This window comes from Zerene cesonia, chromosome 14 (assembly GCF_012273895.1).
Source record: "Zerene cesonia ecotype Mississippi chromosome 14, Zerene_cesonia_1.1, whole genome shotgun sequence".
NCBI classification, from domain to species: domain Eukaryota; kingdom Metazoa; phylum Arthropoda; class Insecta; order Lepidoptera; family Pieridae; genus Zerene; species Zerene cesonia.
In genome coordinates, this window is record NC_052115.1 from 2,035,119 (window position 1) to 2,051,632 (window position 16,514).

The 16,514-nt window shown below is 35.1% G+C and overlaps 2 protein-coding genes across 7 annotated transcripts in view; one reads left to right on the forward strand and one right to left on the reverse strand.

Annotated features, from left to right (window-relative positions):
• Nucleotides 1-16,319, forward strand: part of LOC119831738 (hillarin) — a 41,632-nt gene extending 25,313 nt beyond the window's left edge. For 5 of the 6 annotated variants that reach the window (XM_038355216.1, XM_038355217.1, XM_038355218.1 and 2 more), the window contains exons 5-15: nt 9,384-9,500; nt 9,836-10,035; nt 10,490-10,712; nt 10,994-11,220; nt 11,705-11,923; nt 12,680-12,888; nt 13,801-13,931; nt 14,245-14,388; nt 15,025-15,138; nt 15,404-15,581; nt 16,140-16,276. In XM_038355216.1, the coding sequence (XP_038211144.1) occupies nt 9,384-9,500; nt 9,836-10,035; nt 10,490-10,712; nt 10,994-11,220; nt 11,705-11,923; nt 12,680-12,888; nt 13,801-13,931; nt 14,245-14,388; nt 15,025-15,138; nt 15,404-15,581; nt 16,140-16,276 (1,899 nt within the window). Of the gene's footprint in view, nt 1-9,383; nt 9,501-9,835; nt 10,036-10,489; nt 10,713-10,993; nt 11,221-11,704; nt 11,924-12,679; nt 12,889-13,800; nt 13,932-14,244; nt 14,389-15,024; nt 15,139-15,403; nt 15,582-16,139 lie in introns of all 6 variants that reach the window. The other variant, XM_038355222.1, reaches the window with a different exon arrangement.
• Nucleotides 4,985-7,743, reverse strand: LOC119831740 (probable methylcrotonoyl-CoA carboxylase beta chain, mitochondrial). Its single transcript, XM_038355224.1, has one exon. It carries the CDS (start codon nt 7,352-7,354, stop codon nt 5,681-5,683), a length of 1,674 nt encoding a protein of 557 aa, XP_038211152.1. The 5' UTR covers nt 7,355-7,743; the 3' UTR covers nt 4,985-5,680.
• Nucleotides 16,320-16,514: the final 195 nt, after the last annotated feature.

Consider the following 16,514-nt stretch of genomic DNA (forward strand, 5'->3'; position numbering starts at 1 on the left):
TTGTTTATAAGTGACATAGAAGTTTCTTTTTTTTATAAAATATAGAAAAGCTAGCCAGTGATGTGTGTTCTTGTTGGTACTTTGTATGTATATTATGCTTCCTCTTTGTGGTTTTTAGATATGCGTTGTTTCACATATGTTTCATAAAGATTAGATTAGAAGTTCCGGAGTTAAATTGGTATATTTATATTTAATTACATTCGGAATTGTTGCTGGAAAATATAACGATATTTTTTTTTTAACTCATCGATGTTTATTATAATTTGCTAGTCTGGAATGTATGGGAACAACAGACGAGTGAATATCCGAAAGAACTTATTTAAAAATGGCATGTCCCTATTATTGACCTTATATTCCTTTTTCATTGGCAACGCTTAATATTATATACAATAATAATTTTCAAAAACAAAGGCTATCGAAACTTACAAAGTAATGTCATTCGATATAGCAATAATCTTAATAATAACGGTATCTATAAAATTAATAGACAATCGCAGTCCAAGCCAATTGTTACCATAACTTAGTAAGTTCAAATAGCAGATAAGCTAATGTATCTCAAAGCTTAGCGCATGAATAACGATGTGGCTCAATATCAACGATAGTAATGGTCCTGGAAATATCAAATTCTCCTTCCTTTGAAATTATATGAATATCAGCTCGCAGCCTCGTGCACATTTTCTGTACAAAGTTGAAATAGCTTATTTCACACTCTTCGGGGTTGCAGCTATAAAGTAAACCAGACTTTTTTTTAAATCAACAAAATTTTGTCACTTTCTCTTATACAGAGTGTACGATCCTAATCAGTATAATAAGATAAATTTTTCCGATTAAAGTGGGTAAATAAAAGCATGTTTACTAAAAAAGAAATGTAGGGTCATAGTTTTATATTATTGTCTTTATTGCGTGATGCATTTATATTATTGATAGAGATTGTCAAATTTTTGAATTAGGAGAAACATGATTTCCATTATTAAATAATGGAACATCGATTTAGAAGTTGGTCAAACAGATGAAGACTAAATAGCAAAGATGGGACTTAAATAACATCCAATCTTGTTACCGAATTAAACGTAAAGTCATGTGTTTCAGCTTGTTTAAAATAACACACGTCCACAAATCAATGCCTGTATAAAAGAGCTTAGCAACATGTGAATGCACCCGGCGTCGGGCGTGGGAAACCTTATACCGTAGACACTATTCAGTGGGGAATAAATCATATGCTTGATCTTTAGCAAAAACCCGGCAAATGTGATGCATGCTTCGTGCTGGTATGAGGTACGATGGTTGTACATTTTTTACGTGTATCTGTTTTATTTGTTAACCATTAACCATGTGATGTATCATCGGTTTTTTATGTGTAATCACAGGCATTTAACCGATCGTGTTTTGATCTTTAAGAAAATAATGCAAAATGAAACTTTGTTGTAATATAAAGCTCATGGTAGCTGCTAGATTTAAGTTTCATAGAATAATTTACCTTAAAATTAATCAGAGATAACATAGGTACCTACGTATAAGTAGTAAGAGATAATCTCCAGAAGGAAGAAGAGACTTAAATGCATGAACTCTTTTCGGTCTAAAGCTATTAATATTTTAGAAAATTGTCTTTAAGACATGACACTATCTCCAGGAGACATTGCATCTATATAATCTTTGATTAATATACTGCGTCGCTGTTAACACGTAGACGATAAATTTCATTCCTAAACGTATAATGCATAATTTTAGTGGAAACTTGTAAATTTGATAATCGTTTAATGCGCCGATGCGTGGGCGCAATTTAATTGGCAAAAGGCGATGTTGCATAAATAACGTATTACATTGTGTAGGCCTTTGAATCTAGCGAATACTGTTAAAACGTGTTCTAAGGCTGTTCTGAAGGTTTCTATTGATAATGAGAATAAAGTATAAGTTTTTGCATATAAGAAAATAGTAACCATATATCACATACCATTTCGATACATTAAATTACTTTTTAGATTTTTTTTTTTTTGTTTGTTCTATATCTGTTTTAAGATTTTAACAATATAATTATAAATTAAACATTTGTGCGGTATACATGTAACATAATAATAAAATGATTCGCGAATTTGTCATACACGAGGAGAGCTGTTAAAAAAATTGAGGTTTCTGAAACGGTGCGTGCTTTTCAAATTCTCGAAATTCTCGAAATTTTTAATTCTCGTATTAGATGTTGTAATATTTTTTTTTTACTATATTTTATTATCGGTACCCAGTAACCCAGCATCCACATCAAGACAATGAAAATATATGTTTTATTTTTACCATTTTATTTTCTATAGTAAATTTATACTTACATTTATTAATGTTTTAAATAAATGTATTATTTATGCATTAGCCATTATTATTGCAACCTTGTGGGTTAAAGCTAGACATTACGGAAGAATAATTCTATAAATGTAGGAACTGTTTTGTTATTTAAATAAGCAGTTGTTGGACATTCAAACGCATAGATGCGCTTTGTGTGCTAATAGATATGAATACAGCTTATATAGCACAGATAATATAATATTTTAGGAAAGAATGTTAATAGATGAATTGGATATTTATGAACTCAACTATCAATAGCAGAGGTCGTTTCTTTATATCGCTAAGTAATGTTTTATATTTGTTTATTTTTTGCCTTCTATATTAATTTGATTATACTTAATGTCCAATAAAGTTGGAGTGTTATTGATTCAAATAACCAATAAACCTAAAATTTAAATTGTTACTTAATAGAAAAGTCAATTATACAAAGTTGAACGGAAAATGTAATAAATTTAGGCTAATGCGAAATCAATGTATGGATTAGATAACTGCGCTTTATTAATATAATGAATATTATCTGTTATTTGTAGGTATGACATCACGGAAATAAACAAGTGTCATTGTAACCTAATAATTTTCGTCTATAGTAAAGCAACAACAACTATGTATTGAACATTTTCAATAGGTAACTGCTGCTATTACGATATTAAAATATCATAAGGTTTTTTTTTCACAAAATCTAAGATAAATGTTTGTACTTACTTATGTTTAAAAAAGTTATGTTTTTAGTAATGTTTTTGTTTATTTTAACGTATTATTAATGTATTAGCCATTATTTATGCAACTATTATATTACATAACATTATTATTGTGGGTTACATCTAGACATTACGGAATTAATTCTATATAAAAAAGAGTAATGTTTTTTATGTTGCTTAGAAAAAATAATGAAGATTATCTTAACCCCGCCATAAACTAAAATTTTAAAGAATTGTGTCATTTTGTAGCATGAAATTCGATTTATAATCACTTCTAAATTAGAATATTTACTAACTACTACTAACGCATATTTTATACGTATTGATACACATAAGCGCACACTACAAGTACTATAAATAACTTTTCCCGCCAAAAGTGCATGAAATTTATCTGCTGTCATATTTTATCTGTTGCATTCGGTTACACAATCGGCGGCCTATCAACCGTGTTCCTAATTAAAAACTTTCTCTGTAAAGTCAATGATCGCGAAGATAGATTGAATAAAAACAAAAATACAACCCATTGTATTGAGTAAAATGAAATACAAATTATTTGCTTCAATAAGTTATAATTCCATATGCACGTCGTAAAATATCTTTGCCATTTGGGAATGGCTGCGGCTAAGCATGTTTTTATCTGTTAATATCGTTTTAGTATAGCTGGTATGTTTAAAAATACCAATTTGAAGAAAAGATAGCAAACTGAAAAATTTAATGAGATTGAAAAATATGTTATTGTGTTTATGTGATTTTAAATATAAAGAAGATTTATATATTTACGCGGCGTCACAGAAAAATCCTAAGTAGAAACAAAACTAATTGAATATTAGCTACATATTAATTAAAAATAGCACTTCTCCAACTAGGCACAATTTTCTTACTTTGTAATGGTGATCCTAGGACTCTAATTGAGACGAGTTAAAATACGTATGTAATTAGTAAGTGATCTCAAAAGTGATTACCGCACAGAACAAAATAAAAACATCACTTAAAACAGGGCATGTTCATTCGGCATACAAATCGGCAATTAACTCTGTTAATAGCCTGCGCATCGGTATAAGATAGTTTCTTATAAAGAATGTTGGGTAAAAAACGCGTGGCCACCGTGCTTGGAAAGCGTAAAGAGATAACGTGCACTATGCATGATGTATGGGACTTGTGAATGCTTTATGGCAGCTCAACGTTCATATATTTTGCAGTCGTTAAGATAATCTGAACAAAAGTTGAATGGTTTATTTGAAAAGCAGCTTAAACTCACAGTTTTGCTAGCGTGGCGCTGAGGTATGGAAATGTTTATCAAACTTCAGTGAAGTTCATTCTGAATTTTTTGCGTGATTCAACAATAAACATTTATAGCAGAAGTAAGATGGAAGATTCATGGCCAATATTCGTTTCTTAATTTTCTCTGTTTTTTTTTCTCTTTACAGTATAAGTAAGTAGGTTCGGTATGTCCGTATGTTATTATATTTTATTGGAAAACAATTTATCCTAATAAAGAGGCCTGTGTCCCCAACATATGGGCATATATGTTCCCAATATATGGGCATATATGGGTTGATGATAACCTACAGGTTGTATGTGAGGTTGTCTATTTACCATCCATTTGTTATGCGTTGAATACTAATACGCTAATTCCGCATCACTGTTCTGAATGACATCGGTTGTCAGTGAAGTTTAACTGACAAAACGCAAAATGTATGTATATTACTACAACACTAGGGCAGAATGCAAAGTCTGGACTGTAAAACATTATGGCATAATTAAGGCATGATTTAAAAATTTTGGTCTATGGTTTCTCATACATATAACATCATATAAATGTACATTTAGCTAACCTCTTTAATAAAAAGAATTTTCATGTATATACCCACAGACAGAGAGATATAGACCTTTCTTATAGTGGGTGTGGAAGATTTTCGAAAAGTGTCTTTACATTAAAAAGCCATGGATTGGAGTAAAAAAGAATTTATTTATGGTAAATGTCCTGGATTTTATCGCTTTAACACTTTAAAATATTTTATGTATTAAAATTCGTGTAAACGTATCTATTTATACATAAAAATAACCGTTGCTGAATAAAGAAAAAATAAAGTGTTAAAGTATAATTTTAATTTTGAATTTTGCAAACAACAAAATAAAAAACCGTGACCCAATTACAAACGAAACACTCAATCGAGGCGGTCGGATAAAAAACATACACCTGACTGCAGTAAAATAACAGTAAATGACGCCAGCATCATGAGAATTGTAGCGTAGTGGGTGCGTAACCGACTACATTTACATATTAATGCGCAGCCGCATATTGTTTTTATCGCACCATTGTTCGCGTTGCGTTCGCTAACATTCTCTTTCGGCGCTAGCAATTAAATTGCTTATCAAATTTATATCGGAATGCTCAATCGGTTTCTCGGTTTGCATGGCGGTAATTGGAGATTCGATTCTTATTGTGAGTTAATTGTATTTGGCATGATGTTACAGCAGATAGCGATGACGAATATTATTAACGATAAATGTTTACAATTCCAAAGAACACTTTTAATCTATAGGTATCATATTTGAATAATTCTCAGTCTTTGGATAAACAGTCTTGAAACCACTCCTCTGATAAGATAACAACACATTAATTAACGCAACGTTTCTCTCGTTTTGAATCACATTCTGAATACACCGAATTTACTCTCTCTAAACGGCGCGTTCAACGCTGCCGATAAACTAAGTCCTATTACTTTTCTAGTATCTCTCGGGGCGAGCATACCATCGTCCCATAATCTAGCTGTACTGTAGTAAGGCTTTCCCTCTTTTTCAAATTGTGTTTCAAGTGGAGCACGGACTTGTTTATCATTTTCTTCTGTCCATACTTTTCCCTCCCTCTGAGCTTTTTCCTTTGCCACCAAGGACAAGACTGTAGCCGCTTGTGGACCACCCATCACTGATATTCTAGCGTTCGGCCACATATACAAGAAACTAGGTGAATAGGCGCGACCGCACATTCCATAATTACCAGCTCCGAAACTTCCACCAACAATCACTGTAATTTTGGGTCCCTTGAAACAGCTGACAGCAGTCACCATCTTCGCTCCATTCTTAGCTATCCCGCCCGCTTCAGCTTCTCTTCCCACCATAAAACCGGTTATATTTTGAAGGAAAAGTAAAGGTATTTTACGCGCTGCGCAAAGTTGTATGAAATGTGAACCCTTCAAAGCTGCTTCCGATTGCAATACACCATTATTTCCTATTACACCTATAGGGTGGCCATAAATAGATGCAAATCCACAAACCAAAGTATCCCCATATAGCTGTTTGAATTCGTGGAAACGGCTTCCATCAACTACGCGGGCAATAACTTCTCGGATATCAAAAGGTCTTTGAATGTTTGCGCCTACAATGCCGTGCAAATCATCAATATTATGGACAGGTTCGTCGACTTTCGTTGGATAAATTCTGGCTTTTTGATCACTGTTCCAATTCAAATTAGCGATTACATTTCGGGCTAAATGCAAGGAGTGTTCATCGTCTAATGCATAATGATCTGTTACGCCAGATTGCCTACAATGTAAATCAGCTCCGCCCAAATCCTCTGTTGATACAGTCTCTCCGGTGGCTGCTTTCACTAGTGGTGGTCCAGCTAAGAAAATGCATCCTTGTTCCTTAATAATAATACTCTCATCTGACATGCTAGGAATGTAAGCTCCGCCCGCTGTGCACGATCCCATAACAACGGAAATTTGCGGAATTCCCTCCGCCGACATATTGGCCTGGTTATAGAATATTCTACCAAAGTGCTCTCTATCCGGGAAAACGTCAGCCTGGTCAGGTAAGTGCGCTCCGCCTGAGTCGACAAGATAAATGCACGGAAGTCGACATTCCTGAGCGATTGATTGCGCCCGTAAATGCTTCTTCACAGTCATCGGAAAGTAAGTTCCCGCTTTTACCGTAGCGTCATTAGCGACGATCATACAATCGCGACCGTGAACTTTGCCGATAGCGGTGACGATTCCGGCGCATGGAACCTGACCTTTATACATATCGGTGGCTGCCAACGTGCTTAGTTCTAAAACATCACTGCCTTCGTCCACTAACCGGTTAATCCTGTCCCGTACAAGCAATTTTCCTCTCGCCGTGTGCCTTTTTATCGCCTCATCTGGCCCGCCTTTCACGGCTGCGTTTGTTTTTTGACAAAGTTCCTCGACGAGCTCGTCCATTTTTGCTTTATTGTCTTGATAATAGGGGTCATTTTTGTTCGGCTCACTTCCTATTATAGTTGCGTTACTATATTGCCGATATTGGACGCCGATTCGACGAATTCCTTTGAGTAGTTTTAACATTTTCGCGATGGTTGTAAGTTGTAAATAGTAATAAGCGGCCAGCCGGCGTGTGGTTGCCCCGCTACTGACGTTAATAAGTACCGTTATCAACGCAATTTAATCGTATATAAAAACGAATTCGTCGCTCGGGTCGAGGCATTGATAAAAACTCGTATAATGTAATGATAATGTGGGCTATTGTTAGCGTTTATGTAATATTTACATACATTCACGTCCATGTTAACGATTTGTTGGTCTTTACGAATAATCTATTCAAATAAAACAATACCTACGCTAGCTGCAGACAAAAGCCAATACATGTTCAATCACAATAACATGTTTTGACCTACATAAGTTGCAAGTGATGTAACGACTATTTTGTTTATCGTAAAGAAATAAACCTTGAATGGAGCTCGCATGAACTCTTTGGTATTAAGTAACTGAGGAGTTACGTCATTTTAGCATGTTGTCCTTATCGTAACGTCATATGCCAACCTTACTTTTGATGCGTATTATTTACTGACCAAGTTTTCGTTTTTAAAAGAACGTATGACAGTAATAAGAATCGAAGTATGATGATGAATGATACATTAACATAGAACTTTCGCATTAGGTAGTTTGTTTGTTGTTAGTCACTTTCGTTTTCATTAATTCTCATAAACGCATACACTTAATTGATCTATCACTTAAAAGATAGAAACATTTTAAGTTAAATAATAAACTGGAATAATATTGCAGTAAATATTAGCTACAAATTATATACGTATGTACCTACTTTTAGATACTATGGTATTTTAATGAAGCATGCATGGTCTCCTAATTTTATTATTTTTTTTGCCATCCATCATAATCTGCGTCATCATGTTTTCAAGCAATCATCAAAAGGTACTACGTAGATATCAATACTTCGCAAGAATTTAAATGATTTTTTGTATATTGACACTAAAAAAACCATTCAACACTTTACCGTTATGGGAACCTTCAAATCTACCATATAATTATCTACATAGCAAATTGAAATGTTTAATTAAACCTTGCCTGTAGTAATGACAATAGATCGTGCAGGTTAATGACACCTCGGTTTTATTAAATGCCGCTAGGTGGCGACACTTCAAGCTGATGGTGAGTCGATCGTGATCGTAAAATACTTCCGTACTGAGCCATAAAGATTTATAACCATTTGCGTAATTGCTAAAAGTTATAAATGACTTTCCCAGGAGGTGAAAACTATGAATGTCGCATCTTTAGTAGTAGATGTCATAATTGGTAATATTTAAACTATACCATTCGTGTAGAAATCGTTAAATATAAAAATGGAATACCATTGGAAAAAAGAAATGACACGTGATGACACATGAAACATGCACCACCATGCACTTAAATAAAAGCTTAAAATCTTAGGATACATGAAAATATTCATGATAATCTTTATCCTAAACAACTTTGATTTACAAATATACAATTCGTTTTCGTTTCCACGTATTTATTTGACAAATACGTTACGAAATAGCAAAGCGAAAGTGAAGAGCCATGATGGTTTTAAAGATATGACAAGTGATTAAGTTATGCTTCAAATCTGTTGGTTTATAAAAGAAAATCACACGAAATTCACATGGTTCAGGAAGTAAAATTGCTTGGGAGTTAGGACAAAACGGCTCGACTATTATATTGTGTGAAATGGTACTTGGTTTATTCTCACGCAATCTCTTTCTTATGTCATCAATCATGAAGGCACAATCTACATGCATTACTACGTTCTGTAAAATATAAGAGGTAGAAAGTGGATTGCTGGGCATTTGTAATAAAAATGGAAAGTTCGGGGAAGTTAACCAAATCGTTATAACTTTTAACCATGATCAACTGAAACTTACATCAGTATTCTAACCCTAATGAGAATAAAATATTCCATAGAAAATGTTTATATATGTTTAGTGTGAATAAACCTCTTCAAATATGCCCGCACTTAGGAACTTAAGAAATGTAACATGTACATTTTCTAAGATTTCTATTATCTCATGGATGTGTTATCAACGTTAACGTTATTTTCCAGGATCGCGATGAACAAACTAAACTCGAGATGAAACATCGGCAGGAAGAGGATGATTTATACAGAAAGTTCTCGAAACACAGAGAAGAAGAAAATAGGCGGATACGGGAAGAAATACAGGTAATATTAACAGTTGTTAAAATTAAAAAAGGTACGGTCCTAAAATAGGGGCGGCCGCCGAGTGTCAGATGCGAGGGCGTTTCCCATTTCTACGGAATCCAATTTACACCAAGTTAAAAACTCAGATAATTCTAGTTTTAAAACGTTTTCCCTCTTTAAGACTAGTTGTAACAATCAATTAATTTCAACTACTACAACTATTTCAACTAGTGAAAGTAAGTAAAACGCATTATTACCAAAAACGGACATTAACGTTAACATACAAGAAGGCATAATTTCCTTTAATATCATCAGAATTTCATTAATATGTATGAATGAATACAAATTCTTTGCAGGATGAATGGGAAAAAGAGTTGGAGAGGTTAACGAACAGATTCCAACAAGAAATGCAAATAAAGAAGAGAAGACCAGACTCAGAGATTGGCGCGTTAACGTTACGGCATCAGCAGGAGAGAGCCGATCTGGAGAAGAATATGACTTTAAGAAGAGATAAGAAGAAAGAGAGCTTGACACGGAAAATGTTGGAACATGAAAGGTATATCTTGTATACATTGTAACGATTTTTACAGAAAGACATTACTGATTTTCCCTGAAAAAAATAACAAACATCCATACTTGCAAACTTTCGCTATTATGATATACTAGCTGCGCCCCGCGTAAGTCCGTATCCCGTTGTGATAAAAAATTGCCTATATGTTATTCCATTTGTCCAGCTATCTACGTACCAAATTTCATTGCAATCGGTTCTGTACTTTTTGCGTGAAAGAGTAACAAACGTACGCACATCCTCACAAACTTACTCATTTATAATATTAGAAGGATTTATCATGCTGAGAAATATTTTCATTGTACATATAATCATTTATCATACATAGACAAAATTTGATTATTTGAAAATCAATCAATTTTAATATACAAACATAAGTGATGATGACAAAATGGTCTGCACATCATGTATTTAAAACTAATAAGTCACATCGTTTTTACAGGGCAGCTACAGCGGCACTAGTAGAGAAGCAGAGTCATGAAATGATGGAGCTGATCCAAGAGCGAAGGTCTGAATACATGGCGGCGTCTTCCCTCTATCTGGATGGGGAAGAAGCTCCCCCCTACCCGGCGAGGGCGCCTCCCCCTCAACCGCCTTTAGTTTCTAAGTTCCACATATACACAGATCCTGCGGAATTCGCTGAGATCGACAAAATTGCTATTTCGGTAAGTCAAACGTCAGTTCTGACCCGTAACTGATGTATAATTCAATAGTTATATAACTGTAATATATGTATGAAAGAAGTGCTTCAAAATAGACCGTAATTTATTGCCTAATACCTTACAATCGCGGCCAGGCAACTTGGCAGGCTGGTGTTAACATAGCCATGAATAAACACAAAACCGAAAATTAAACAGATGTAGCGATAATTAATTAATTAAAAAAATCCCACTAACAGGACAATCCGATCTTGATAAAAAAATCTAACACTTAATTAATCGTATAGGTGGCGCAGGAAGACCAAAAGACATTTACAGATCTAGTCCGACAACTAGTTGGGAGGTGTGCGACGGACGTGGAGAAGGCCAGAACAATCTTCCGCTGGATAACCGTTAAGAATCTCAACAACATCCAGTTCGACGACAACTTGCGAGGCGATTCACCGCTCGGGTTGCTGCGGGGCATTAAACACGGAACTGAAAGTTACCACGTCTTATTCAAAAGATTGTGCAGGTAAATTTTTTTTAATTTTCACTTATTTGAAAGTCTATTAGTAACTTATAGGTTTCTAAACCATTTTTTTTAACCTTGAGATAGTTTCAATTTAACCTTTGTGAAATAAGATATCGATAAAGTTGAGAAATTTTGAAAGAATTGAAAAAATTTGATCAAGAGGCGGGATTCGAACCCGCGTCTTTTGCAAAACCGTAGCAACGCCTAGCCTCTCGGCCACCCGTGATCCCGCCACAGTAATCGAATTTCTTCTACTCTTTCGGTTTTATGTGCCTAAGGGGCACCCCATAAAGTTATATGTTCTATTATTTATTATGTTTTCCAGTGTTAGTTAGTTAGTTATTACTTATCTGTGGTATTACTAAAATCTAATGTCTAAAAGGATTTTATATCTTATCCAAAGAACTGGTGGTCAAAACAAAAACTCTTCACACTCTCTCTCTCTATCTCCGTTTTCCTGCATTTTATCCATTGTTTTGAACAGTTACGCCGGTCTCCACTGCGTTGTCATCAAGGGCTACAGCAAGTCAGCGGGCTACCAGCCCGGCGTGCGGTTCGAGGACAACCGCTTCCGAAACTCGTGGAATGCGGTGTACGTGGCGGGCGCCTGGCGCTTCGTGCAGTGCAACTGGGGCGCGAGGCATTTGGTCAACGCTAAAGACGCCCCTAAACCTGGGAATAGGGGCAAGAGTGATAGTTTAAGGTGAGCAGACTTCGAGGGGATGAAGACCAATATCTGATTAGGCTTAGTGAAGTGCTATTAAGTGCGTGACATTACATCATATACAGGATTACAACAATACCATAAAAAGAAAAAAATAGGATTACAATTAATATTATGGTATTAGTAACTTGTTATTATTTGACTGTTGAAACGTGATTTTGAACTAATCTTTTGTTAGATAAAAAATTGTTTATTTAATCTCAAAAGGATGATGATACTCCGCTCCATTTGAATAGAAATAGGTTGCGTGATCGTTAGTTTTATAGCGTAGCTATCTATATAGAAAGTCCGATAGTTTTAGCCTTCCTGTATTAATAATTTATCTATGAAAGATAATTTCTTTGATTCTAAATAGCAAACTTACAAACTTACGACTTCACCATTATATGTTTATTATAGTCATAGTCTGTATATATCACCGTAAATTCTAAAACACCGTAAGATTGAAATCTTGAACAACGTAATCTATGTGAAACCGTTACATTGTGAAATGGGATTAGATTACGTTTTGTTTTTTTACAACTACACAGAAATAGAACCAACAACAAATTCTCGGCATAATTCATAACTGCGACGTACGACGAGAGTGCGAGTTAGATTATAATTATATAAACTGAGCCAATGAGCAGGTTCGCCTGATGGTAAGCCATCACTAGGAGATAAAAGGATAGACTGGGGAAGGGCGAAGAAAAAATATAACATCATAACAAGAATAAAACCCTCCCCCCCTTTCAGATACGAGTACGACGACCACTACTTCTTGACGGACCCGCGCGAGTTCATCTACGAGTTCTTCCCGCTGGCGGCGGACTGGCAGCTGCTGAAGACGCCGGTCACGCTGCACGACTTCGAGGAGCTGCCCTTCGTGCGCTCGCTCTTCTTCCGCTACGGCCTCTACTTTAGCGACCCCAACACTAAGGCTGTTATGTTCACCGATTCTACAGGTGTGTGAGAATTGCAATGATTGAATATGTTCTCTGATTCTACAGGTGTGTGAGAATTGAAATAATTGAACATGTTTTCTGATTCTACCCATGTGTGAGAATTGAAATAATTGAATATGTTCTTTGATTCTACAGGTGTGTGAGAATTTAAATGAATGGATATGTTGTCCGATTCTGAGGTGTGTGAGAATTGAAATGAATGGATATGTTCTCTGATTCTACAGGTGTGTGAGAATTGAAATGAATGGATATGTTCTCCTATTCTACAGGTGTGTGAGAATTGAAATGAATGGATATGTTCTCTGATTCTACAGGTGTGTGAGAATTGAAATGAATGAATATGTTCATTGATTCTACAGATGAGTATGAGTACAATTCAACTACATTGACAACACAATTCGTACATAGGTTGTTTAAAAAGTTTTCTTTACAATTTATAAATCACATGATCGAGCCTATGATCATGTGCGTGAAAATTCGTTCTGTTTGCCAAAAATTGCTTTAATAACACACAATTAAATAAATTGACGATAAGGGTATTCAGTTTCTCAATAGAACAGATCCTGGGAAGTTATCATGACGTCTTAAATCAATGCTTATTCCAGTGTGGAAAAATGACGATAGATGACCACACAGCTCTATTGCTTTTCCACACTGGAATTTGTATGCCCCTCCATACTCCATACCATATCATGACATCTTATAGCATCTGCTTGCTGCTCCTCCCCCTCATTGTTCCATGTTTCATCGCGGCATACAATTTCCTTAGTGCACCGTGAGATATCTAAAGACGATTGGTTAATACGGTACTTTACGTAATAACATTTTTAATCGTCCATAAAAAGGCGCCTCTGTGTATGCAGCTTGGTCTGTATAGACTTGGATAGTAACAACAAATACATGTCTGTGTAGGTGCGGCGACTATGCGCATAGCCATGCCGGCACACATGCAGAGCTCGCTCATCTTCCACTACAACCTCAAGTTCTACGACACGGAGGGGGACGGCTTTGATGGCGTCAGCCTCAAGCGCTTCGTCATGCAGGTAACACATTAAATTTCAAGCCACTAATTATCCAACGTAGAATACTCTGCATTCGGGCCCCACGCGAGTGCCGCTGCGGGTACTAGTAGCTACCGTGCTACATATTATAAAACAATTTAATTAAAACACAAAACTGTACCACTGATTTTCATTCTGTTTTAAGCAATAGATAGCGTGGTTTTCGAGAAAATTCTTAATAGAATCAAGTTTTAGACAAAGCGTGTGAATTTTCGGGTGGAGAGCTTATATACATATATAATATACTAATAATAATAGACAAGTTATAATTATATATATTGTTTCTGTTGTGCAGTCTGTGGTGGGCAACGTGGTGTCATTCCGCGTGCACGCTCCGTGCTCGGGCGCGTTCCTACTCGACATATTCGCGAACGCGGTCACGCCGCGCGAGTACCTCACTGGAGAGCCCATGAAGTTCAAGAGCGTTTGCAAGTTTAAGGTTATTTGTATTATAATAACACGCCTACAAAGCACTACTCCATACACCATCATCACCATCATCACCATCATCATCATCATCATCATCATCATTACACTAAACTCTTTACTAGACACACACTATTCACCATACACTTCGCTACACATACAATATATTATACATTTTACACCAGATACTACTATATTATATAATATGCACTTCGCAACACACACTATACACTTTACTACTAAACGCACACTTCGTAGAATTAGAATTGAATTTGCTTAAAATGTAGTTGTTATTATACATATTATGAAAAACATAATCGTTCGTACTTATTTAATAACTCACCTTTCATTAATAAGAACAGGTTAATTTTATTTATTTAATTCAATTAATAAATTTGGGAATCATAAAAAAACATGTTTCTATGTATGTGCATAATGCATAACATAACTTTTTATTTAGTATATTATAATGTAGAACTGCCCCCATAATACTCCAGTACCTCTAGAAGGAAAGCACGGTCTTTTGGAAGGCCTTGCATACAGCCCTTCTTTTTTACACAAAATTAACTTTAACCTGTCGTAATTTTTATGGATAAAGCTACTTTAGAAATTAAGCTATATATAGACTTATTTTTTAATATTTGTTCAGATTTGTTGCGCTGAGCTGCAAACAGTGATGGTGCCGCTGCCGGACTGCGCGAGCGGCGAGTGGGGACCCACTAAAGCCACTAGACTTTTTGGCCTCGTGCCTATCACACACCAGGTACGTTTTGTTGCACTTTTCATATGTTAACTAATAGCACATTATAGTTATTATTAAATATTTTCGCTTAGTTTTATCTACAACACTACCTACAACTAATACAACTGATCAAATCCACACATTTTTGACTTAACTCAAATTAATTTTCAAATAAAATATAATTCAATAAAACTGTTTTGTCAGATCGTCATATTAGTAACCGAAATAAACAAGGCAAAAAAATAATGATTAATTGAGAAATTAAACCGTTAACATTTTAAATTAGGAAGCGTTAGTGTTCGCGGGAAGAGAGTTAGAAATCCAATTCCGCATGTCGCGCCCCCTGGCGGACTTTATGGCGACGTTACACAAAAATGGCGTCGACGAGAAACGGCTGTCGAAGTTCGTGCAACAGAACGTGTCGGACGACATCGTGTCGTTCTACATTACGTTCCCGGAGGAAGGTGGGTTTATTAAATCACACAATTTTTATAGGATTTTTCGTTTAGAAGTGTCACTAAAGGTTATACATCCTGTATTTATAAGCTCAAGGCTTTGATCAAAGATTGTAGTTAAATAATAATACATTTTGTATGTTTAAACCTGACCATGTAATATATAGATTTACATTTATACAAAACCATGACTTTCCAAACAACTTGCTTAAATGCCTCTGACCTGAATATAAGATTTAATTTTTACTTTTATAAGGCATGAAGGAATGCTATAAATGTAAAAATTAAATGAAACAAAAGCCGCAGAGTTAATCATATCAATAGATGGCGTGGGGTGTCTTTTAGACACCTGAAAACAAAAGAGAAGAAAAAATACAAGTGCTGAGACGATACCGTCTGCGGGTGACCGAGTGGTTAGACGTTACGGGTTCGAATCCCGCTTCGTGATTAATATTTTTTTCAATTCTTTAGAAATCTGTATAGGTTTAACCATCTATAAACAAATAAAGAATTAAATGAATGATTAATTTTTTCTATATTGTTATTATCATAAATGTTAACTTTCAGGACAATACGGGTTAGATATTTACACTCGAGAAAGAAATGGACCAACGGCGATACACCAAAACGGATCTACTGAGAAGGAAAAACATCTACTTACGCATTGCTGTAAATACCTCATAAACAGCAGCAAACGGAATTAAACATAACGTATCAAAATAAAACTTGTCTAGGAATGAAATTTTTCAGAAACGAGATTTAATTTTATGTCATTTTGAAGTTGCAATGTAAAGAACGCTACTATAAAACTGTTAACTTACTTCGATAACGCAGCAATACATGACTATAATCTGTAGGTATAAGTAGAAAGAAAGAAAGAAAGAAAGATCAATTTATTTTAACACACACAAACACACATACATACATAAAAATAGAAAAATA

Excerpts from the sequence above, each read along its gene's own strand:
- LOC119831740 (XM_038355224.1), bottom strand. The coding sequence starts at position 7,354 with ATGTTAAAACTACTCAAAGGAATTCGTCGAATCGGCGTCCAATATCGG.